Genomic DNA, 10,123 nt, shown 5'->3' on the forward strand with positions numbered 1-10,123 from the left:
CTGTCTCGCGCTTGATCGCGAGAAGAGGATCTTCTCGTTACCGAAACTATCGCCAACGATAGTAGAGAGAGAGAGAGATAGAAATAGATAGATAGATAGAGAGAGAGAGAGAGAGAGAGAGAGAGAGAGGCCAGACATGTCAGTACCGAAAAAACATCGAGTTTGAACATATTTGTTAATTTTGAAAACATTCATATGGATATCGAATGAATAGTCAATATATTGAATAAAATATCGAATAATCCTTACTTTTAATGAAAGCTATTGTGAAGCCTTTGCAATACTTTTGTTTTTAACACAATAAAGATTGTGAAAGAAATATTTTATTATTGTATTAAAAGAAAATTATTAAAGATTTATTAAAGAGAAAATATTCATTTATTATAATATAAAATCTTATAAAACATTGCACATACAGAATGTCCTATTTTAATGAAAACAGCTGTATATCTTGACGTTGTGCGAAAAAATATCTCAGATAAAAGTTTCAAAGTTTCAACTAAATGAAACATAAAAAGTGTTTTACACAAAAGGTTAAAAAAAATATTTATTCAACTACGCCCCATTATTCGAAAATAATTATTTTCGAAACTTTATATTTTGTACTCCCTGTATGAAAAATATTTTCTATAAAACTTTTCTATAAAACTTTCTTGCATAAAACATTTTTTTACTTTTCATTTAGTTTACGAGATATATTGAAAAAAGCGAAAGCCTCTGTATCTTTGAAGAATGGTTTCTTTAACCCATGCTTTTCTGGCCCAAGTTCTAAGACTTAAAATTTTCGGAATCGTGAGATTACGCCACTGAATCATTACGAATGAATTCTCTAGTCATGGAGTATAAAAATTTGCAACTCGTGGTGTAAGGAAAAGCACCTTTAGATTGAGTTTCGTAGCGCTTGAATTTCATATCACAACGCGCCGCGCATTTTCATTGTGCGGCGGCGTTTATTTAGCGCTGCCGTCGTTATGAACCGAGAGTTTAGTCAGCGGATATAAAAAGGATTATGTCCGACGATAATGCCGCTTTTACCGTTTCGTATATATTTCGTGGCATTTTATATTTCACGCCGGCGATATGCTCACATTTTCACGCCGACAGAGTTTATCTAATATTGTTTCAGTGTTATCAATCGTAAGATGTATGTTTCGTATCCTCTCCTGTAAGGTTGGAAAAAATATTTTTTTTTTCTTTCTTCAATTCTGCGTACACGCAATTAATATCTTGTAATTATTGGGCAAAGCTCTTAACTCGGAGAATTTTGAGATCTCCGCTACCCTACTGCTAAATTTTCCGATGGCACGATATATAAAATAATATCACATATGATAATAAATGTATCGTGTCAAAATGTCATAAAATCGTGCGGTTATAAATAACAAATTTTCGCGATACATTCCGCGGAGCGATAAATTATAAATTTTACATTTCGTGTGCTACGCAATAATTCTATCGCAGTGTCTCGTGTCGATAGCGATACAGAAAACGCCGTGATTGCACTGAATTAAAATAGATGAACAGATCGCCATAGATGTTCAAAAATTGTGTCGAACAATGCCTCGACAAAGACTTTCGTCGAATCAATCGCGGTTACTGGAAGGTCTTTAATGAAAAGCGCGATAATTGCAGCTCGACACGAGTCGACACGATGTTTTTGATAAAAGCAATCTTATTAACTCTGCAGTTCCCAGCATTTCCTCCTTTTAATTCCCTCTCCTCCGTTCCGTCGCGCATCGTTTTGACGTGTTAGATTTCAAATGAGCGTGTACGCGCCACAAAGAAAAGCCAAACGTCAAGTTTTTCACACGATGGACAGAAGGAAACAGTCGGCCATACCGCCGAGCCAAAAGTGCTTGAAAGCACACGTCGCTCGTAATTGGTGATAAAGAAAAGTCAGGGGAGAATGAGAGGGAAGAGAGAGAGAGAAGAGAGCGGAGGAGAATTCGATAAAGACTCGACTGTGGCGCACTAGCGGACGCTACAGGGCAATTACAAGGTCAACGGGCCAAGGAAAACGTCGTCCAGATACTCTCGACTCGAGGTCATCGTCTCTGCGGAGTACTAGCCAAAGAATTTCCGATCCCATACTATGACATCGACTACGAGTCCCGACGCGACTCGAGAAGCGAGAGGAGAAGGCGAGTTTCGAATTCTTAGAAAATTTGATCTATAAAATCGACCGAGCCACCGAGTAACGTCTCTCATACGCTAAAATATTCCATGATCCTCCTTGGAGGATTTCTCCCCGACCTTTAGAATGACTTTAGTATGGTAATATCTAATTAAGATGACCAACTCACCATGAGCTTCTCCCGATCCAGATGAAGCAGATCGCTGCCTTTGATGTCCTTCGACTTGAAGACGTCCGCATAGCGGTACAAGTTTAGGGCTGACATCCATTCAACGACATTTAATGACGTCCATTCACTGACGGGCTGCAAAAGAAAAAAGAAACGAGATCGTAAGTGGGTATCGATGGCATAAGAATCAATGGTGCTAATCGAGCCAAGTTTACTTGCGCACCAAGTATTTCATCGTGTGCGTATATTATATGTACACACACACAAGAAAATATTATTCTACTGTTGAGAAAAGCGATTACACGGCTTGCTCCCTGTTTTTTTTTTTTAAAGTAACGATTGTCTTCAACAGAGAATATTTTTTTGACAATACAATCTTGGAATATACTTATCGATAATTTTAGAATTATCGTATATGGAGAAAGTTTTGCAGTAAAAATTACATTAAAATTATTTTATTTGATAATATTTTTTATAATGCTGAACTATACCGATATTGTAGTACGAATTGGGGAAGACCGGGGTTAGTTGTCACATATCTCAGAATTTCAACTTCTAAGATAATCAATTATTGTGACTGACTGCACATGTGTGTCCACCATGATCTTTTTAATCGTATATTTTGTTTTGTAATAATCAAGATACAAACATGCAGCAACATTGCGCAGCGTGAGAAGGTCACATATAAAATATGTATTTTGGTCAGTAGTTCCGGGGTCTTAACTATAGGCCAATTTTACCTCATCCGTTCATATATTCCACTTCAATCATCATATGAATGAATAACTTTATTCTAACAACACGTTGCTTAACTTTATTCATTCACAATAGAAAATATTAATTACAAAATTTCATAGGGTTCAAACATTTGCTACTAATCAGTATTTTTTTAAATTTTTTTATTGTAACATTATCCTGATTTTAATGAAATTCAGGGAAAGGTATCTATGTTCTAAAAAGATTATTTCGATTTTATATTATTCCTCTCAAGACAAATACTAGGAAAAGCACATGAATATATGATACCACTGGGCCATCTAGATCCCGATTTAATGTGAAATATTTTGGTCATTACACACGAATTTTCGTTCCAATTTAATATTCTTTATTGAAATGTTAAACTCACTAGGATTCAAAATGTATTTTAAATAAATTTGATGCGTATGATGGACTTGTGATTGAATAATAATGCATAAGCTTATAAAATACTTGAAATAAGTAATAACCTTTACTAGAATGCACTGTGCAAATGGTAAAAAAGCAAAACAGACACGGAATGATAATCAATGGTGAGTAAACTCGTTCTTAACGTGCGAGACTAATCGATTCTTCGCTCACAGAAGCGAATAATGATTCTCGAAATGTCTTCCGTTCGTCAGTCGTTACACGCGTACGTCTTCTCATCATCAAGATTTTGGAAAGATAAAAGGACGTAACGATTTTCTGACTTTGTCAACTTTCGTTTGCCGATATAGATAAGTTTCTCTCAATTATAGTTTTAATTCCTCTTTAAAAGGAATTGAAACTTGAAAACCGCTTTTTGAAATGACCTACGTAACAAACTAGAGAAATAGTAGTTTGTTAATCGGCTGAACTAGAATAAAAAGGCGAAAGTGAAATAATTTACATTTCTTCGGACACACATCTATTGCGTGCATATGCATAGATGAAGATTGGAGATATCTAACGTTTTCTCAATAATAAGTGGCGCTTTATCGAATTAATCGGAACACTAGTTTTTAAGCTGTCAACATCGCGTTTTTTTTTTAATTAACAGAAATATTTGGAATTATAAATAACGTTATTATAAATAACGTAGCTTCTCAAATAACATTTTACGGTACAATACGGGATTTAATGAGGATTTAATGCTATCCGGCTGCTGCTATCTTGTTGCTAATAACATATATTATCATAATTAAGATAAGCTCTCGATTTAGTAATAATTTTTTTTTCTACAATGAAGAGAAGATATCACGGTAATTCTTGTAATTATTGAAATAAACTATCAATGTTTTCTGGAAGAACGGATACAGCCAAAATTGGATCGTTCGAATGTACTTATGTACGTATTCGGTATTATTCTTTTGATTACGATGCAAGTTATCTCTATTGACGCACACCAGAAATAAGATAAAAGTACTAGTGCCTGGAGACCCAACTCTTATTGTTTGGGTCTTTAAATACAAATGTTTAAACTTTCAACATGGAATATTTGTATCAATTTGATTTATGTATAAACATTCTCTCTATCGGAAGTTTCCAAATACTCGTATATAAAGACCAAAACAATGATTAGGGTCAGGTGTATGTGCAGGTATTGACACTTTTAACTTTAATAGCTGTTTATACATATCGCGTATGTTCTTACTAGATTTTTATAAAAAAGATAAAAAACTTCCTGATTTTTTTGCGAATTTTTCTCTATTCTTCTCCCAAACAAGTGCTATTATCTGGTCAATCCGGTCGAGCAGGATCACGTAAAAGCCACGTGCGCGAAATGTCTCCTGATTTTCTCGATCTCCAAGATAAGGCGCGTTGGATGGGCCGCAGTTTAAGGCACCACGCGGTCCGATTAGATAAATCGCCTTGCGATCGCGCGACGAGACGGAAGGAGGTCGCGAATAGAGGGGTTGGCGGGGAAGAGAGAAGAGGAGAAGCCTCCATGTGCCGGCCACTATCGGGTCTGATAAAGCAAAAGCGTAAAAAGCGAGGGAAAAAGAAAACGTAACCTCCCTCCCGTCGTAACCCCGAGTCCGCGATCGTGATGACAGCCGCGAGATAAGTCCCGTCGTCCTCGTCCGAATAATCCGTGCCAACCGCGCGTTCGATTAATCGCCGTCCAGATCACTCCCATCGCTATCTCACGCTATCCCACGGACGGCGAGAATCGAATCGCAAATTTTTACGGCTCTAGTCGTCAGTTTAGCGTGTTCGTGGAACTGACTTTGCGGAAATCCGGTCGTGATGAAGTACCGAAACACTTTCGTTGGAAAAGACAAGTTTCGTGAGGAACTCTTCGCGTAATACCAATTGAAATCAAGGACGATTGAAAGAACCATCGTTTCATTTCGGTGAGTTTAATCCTTATCCAGACAAGCTACTAAATACTGGGAAGCCACTTTTCTTGTATATTAACTTTTAAAGGGACGTATTATTCGTATTTAAGCACTTTCAATGACCTTGCATTTCTTCTAAATCCGAAATCTCTAAGGCTTCATACATACAGACGACATTTTTTGTATTTTGATGAAACCGTTAAACCGAACAAACACACGGAGACGGTTAACAGTTAATTTTTATATTTTAGGTATGTTTATATTTTATGTATATTCATGTTTTTGTATAAAATTAATTTTATTCATTCATTCAAAAAGACTTTTGTATGATATATTAAAATGTTTTTTTATGTTATTTAGTATTATTCGCTTATGCAAGAATACATGATTTTCATATGCCGAAATAATTCGATTTTTTTCAAGATACCATAATAAACTATTTTTGTTATTTTTTTACGATCATAAATATAAAATCGCAAACCCTTTCTTTTGACAAAAATGACAAAAGTTCTTATTCAAGAAACAATTATAAAATCATGTACAACTTTATTTTTATAAGGTAACCTCATAATCTTTCTCTCCCTCTCTCTCTATTAGTTGAGATTTGAAAGAAGCCATGAATTTTTTGCACAATTTTAAGTTAAAGAAAAAATACGTCAAACACGAGTGAGCTCCCTCTCCACTATTAAGGTGCAGAAAGTACTATTTCAGCGTAAGGATTAAATGTTAATTCACAGTTATATCTAATAATTAATGACTGCTAATTTGTGTACATTATTTTTACAAAAAAACAGAACAGTGTATAAACTAATTTACTTGAGATGTTTTGCCCAATGTGTTATAAATGTAGTTTGCCAGAATACGATTGTGTTTACGATCATATGATCAATTTTGCATGTTATTCGTCCAACTTTACATGGGAATGTCTCGCACAATGACGATTGAAGTGATAGTTTAACGATTATACATCCATCCTAAAGACCGAATTCCTCTCCTAGTCATTGTCTCCTGGAACAAGTCGTGTGAGGAAAGGCATCGAACTTACTCGATCCGTTCAGCCGTCTGTGAGCCATTTAACATGCCATCGCCGTGAAAGACGATGCTCAGCTTTTTTTACGTTAATGAAAATATTTAAGAAGCGACTAATTGCTCTCCATGTTCACGATTGATTTTATTGTAACTTTTCTCCAGAAGTCTCAATTGAACGATAGCATAAAGAGGTAAGAATTATGACTTACGTAAGGTAATTCAGATAAGTATTCTCGTACTGTATTACTTTATCGGCAGAATATGCGCGCAATCGTGCATCGACGTTTCACTCATTTCGGCCTGCTTGCTTCAGCTCATAAAAAAATGAGGACAATATTCGGATCCCTTTTTTCTCCCTCGGTTTTATGTCGAACGCCGTCAAATTTAGGTCGTTACGCCATCGGGCCTCGAGCAGGTCTCGCCCTGATAACGAAACGTCGTTCGCGCGGTTTATGTAAAAGCCGCGGCTAGATACACGGATGGATTTTCGTGGCCGGTAGGTAGCGGCGTGGTTACAGAAATTTTCTTATGCCTGAATAGATCCTTCTCCCTTATATGGAGGCGTAAAATGGACAAAGTCACTGAAGCAGATTCTCTCGAGCAGTTCGAGCCATCAACTGCTCGAAAACTACTTAGTCGAAAAATTTCCAGATTTTATTAAGCTGATACCCGAAATATCACAGTAATCCCTGACAATTGATATTCTTTCGCCACACAATGCATATACATACTTTAACCAAGCGATAATAAGAGATATTTTAAGTATTTAAAAAAAGGTTGAAACATCTATCTAGACGAGGAAAATTCTGAGGAAAATAGAATGTTTTCTAGCCGTTATGAAGAATGCTTTGTATACAAATGGCACATTTACAATGCTTCAATTTGCGTATGAAACATAATCGCATAGATAAGTCCTTATCACAAGATATGTTACTTTCGAGCTTCGATCTTTCGATCATTTTCACACGTTTCGATATGAAGTAACTGTTTTATTCGGCTGCTCGGATTGCTCGCCTCGAACATTGTGCAAGATTTCTGCGCGCTTTTGTTTCACCGAACTGTGATAGTGCATGCGCGAGAGATAATTCGGTCGGTCTAAAAATGTCACGAAACGTCTGTGTACGAAAGCTACGAGTTGCGAGACGAGCCGGCCGATGTTGCAGAATATCAGATACGCCACGCAAAATAAAGCCGTGTAATCAATGATATATCGCTAAAGAATATTCAGTGTAATAACTACACGATGATTTAAGCACGACATGAAGTCGAATCTATAATGCAATAAAAACGCAGAAAATTTACACGTCCGTTGTTTTTAGATTGAGTTGACTTGCACTTTGTCTTTAAAATGTAACGAGTATAAAACATTCAACGGAAAAGTAACAAAGTTCTTCTAGGATAGTACTAGTTCAGTCAACATGAACACAGAAAAATATCATTCTACTGCTAAGAAAAACGATTACTCGCTTGACTTTCCTTCTTTGAAGTAATGATTATTTTCAATAAAACATATTTTCTCGATAATACATAGTCTTAAGATATACTCCTCAGAAATTTTAGAAATTTGAGAAAACTCTATAATCATCTACTCAAAAGAAAAATTTATCCTCTTTCTAAGAATATGATAAAACTTTAGTTTATAGAAAAAGTTGGTTCGTCTCTATATAGTAAGCAAATCATCGAAGTTTGGTTTTAACTTAATGTGAAATGCTAAATATATTAACATTCAAAATTACTTTCAGAGATAACAACAGTTTTATCTTTGCAATCAATAATTTTGCATTCATCCATAAATAGAATATTATACACATAAGATTTTCAGTAATCTTGCTCCTCTCACACATTTACGAAGTATCCCGAAGCTGGGAAATCTGGTTAGTTTCTGTATTTCCAAGTGCAAGTATAAATATAATTGAGGAACATAGCACACACATAGCATTAACGTACCTTGTCTTCGTCGTGAACCTGGCCCGGCAACGCGTGACCCTTGGTACTCCATTGGCACAGATGCTGGCCACTGTAGTCCGAGCATACGACGTGGAAGCACGCATGGCACTCTGCGGGACATAGAGAACCACACATGCAGCAACATAGACTGTTATCGTCGCGCACCATTCGCCGCGTGGCCGCGGCCAGCCCTTCGAAGGTGGCCGCGGCCCTAATCTTGGCGCGACCGCCAGCGATCGAGTTCGCGTCGACGTCTTCCGTCACGGTAAGCTGCTGCAGCTGCTGCTGCGCACCGCACCAACACATGTGCCGATGAAAGGACACCGGTCTCGCGCACGTGATAAACCCGAGCTCGCTCTCGACGCCGTCCGACGACGCGGGCGTCGCATCACCGCGCGTCGCCGCCGCTCGTGGCAGCAGTTGCAGCTGCTGCTGTGACTGTTGCTGCTGCTGTGACTGCTGTTGCTGCTGTGACTGCTCCTCGAGTTGCGCCGTTGCTCCCTCTCGGTGCTGCCTCGTCGCCGAGGCGACCACCGGCGTCACTTGGTTATTATTACCAGCAGCAGCAGCAGCAGCAGCAGCAGCAGCGTACCACCTGGGTGACGCGTGACTCGCCGACGACCTGGACGTCGCCCGCGCGACGTCGTACAACTGACCGACGTGGTCGGCCGTCGTGCCGTTGCCGTACACGAGGATCTGCCGCTGCAACTGCACACTCGACGAGCCGTTCAACGATGGCGCGGACGACGGCGAGGTGGTGGACGACACCGCGGCACCGTTGCTCGTAGCCGTCGTCACCGTCGCCGTTGCTGCCGCCGCCGCCGCCGCCGCTGCAGCTGCCGCAGCCGCAGCGGCACCCTTGCGCAGCATGTAGTTGTCGGAATCGACGGCTAATAATCGCGACATGGCCGTGGATTTGGCTTTGCTGTCGTCACCACTTCCGGGGCTGCCCTTCGGCGAGCCCTTCGGCTCGAGCCAAGAGGATATCGTCGTCGCGGCTTGCCTATCCTGCTCATCAGCAAACGCCGACGTTCCACTGTTGATCGTCGTGTTCGCGCTGCTCATCGTCGTCGTCGTCGTCACCGTCGTCATCGTCGTCGTCGTCGTTATCGTCGTCGTCATTGCCGCCATCGATCCTGGAGCGAAGAGCTCCGGGATCCTGGTCTGATGGTGCACCTGCGTCGCGGCGGCCGTTGCGGCCGCGACGGATGCGCTCGTGGCACGCTTCATTGTCGCCGTGGCCGATCATTAAACACCCCGGCGAGACTAAGTCTTCCTCGGCGACACTGATATGAACGCGTTGCTACTCCCATGCGAGTCATGCTCCTCCCGCGAACCATCCAAGTCGTCCGACATCCTTCCAAGTCCTGGACAATTGCGCGCTACGATCCCGACATTGAGGACCGTCAAGGTCGCTCGCGTGACGACCAGCCGCGGCGGAACCCTTTCGGCACTCGTGTCGCCAAAAATGTCGAGTTCGTTGATCTTCCGACTGTGAGGATCCGAAGAGACTCTTCAAGGTCGCCACGAGTATGGCATATTTATCCGACGCGTTGTGTGATACCGGGATGGTCACTGGTATCGCTCTCTCGCAATCGAGACCTCGATTCTTCGAGATCTCACAGCGTGGCCGATGTCTGGCCAACGATTCGTCGTTATCGCGACGCTCTCGTCGTTATTATTAATAGAGAGATCGTGCGGATAGACTGATAGCCGAATAACACGAAAGGTATAGAGAGAGAGAGAGAGAGAGAGAGAGAGAGAGAGAGAGAGAGAGAGAGAGAG

At 40.2% G+C, this 10,123-nt stretch overlaps 1 protein-coding gene across 2 annotated transcripts in view; it reads right to left on the reverse strand.

The window, feature by feature from the left end:
* LOC116848363 (phosphatidylinositol 3-kinase regulatory subunit alpha) overlaps positions 1 to 10,123 on the reverse strand; it is a 73,701-nt gene that overhangs the window by 29,400 nt on the left and 34,178 nt on the right. The window contains exons 6-7 of one of the 2 annotated variants that reach the window (XM_032824345.1): positions 8,339 to 8,448; positions 2,304 to 2,438 (exon numbers count right to left, since the gene is read on the reverse strand). In XM_032824345.1, coding sequence (XP_032680236.1) covers positions 2,304 to 2,438; positions 8,339 to 8,448 — 245 coding nt within the window. Of the gene's footprint in view, positions 1 to 2,303; positions 2,439 to 8,338; positions 10,118 to 10,123 lie in introns of those variants that run through there. The other variant, XM_032824344.1, reaches the window with a different exon arrangement.

The sequence above is a fragment of the Odontomachus brunneus genome, unplaced genomic scaffold, assembly GCF_010583005.1.
Source record: "Odontomachus brunneus isolate Ranch 3 - 2012 unplaced genomic scaffold, Obru_v1 Obru_scaffold_093, whole genome shotgun sequence".
NCBI lineage: Eukaryota > Metazoa > Arthropoda > Insecta > Hymenoptera > Formicidae > Odontomachus > Odontomachus brunneus.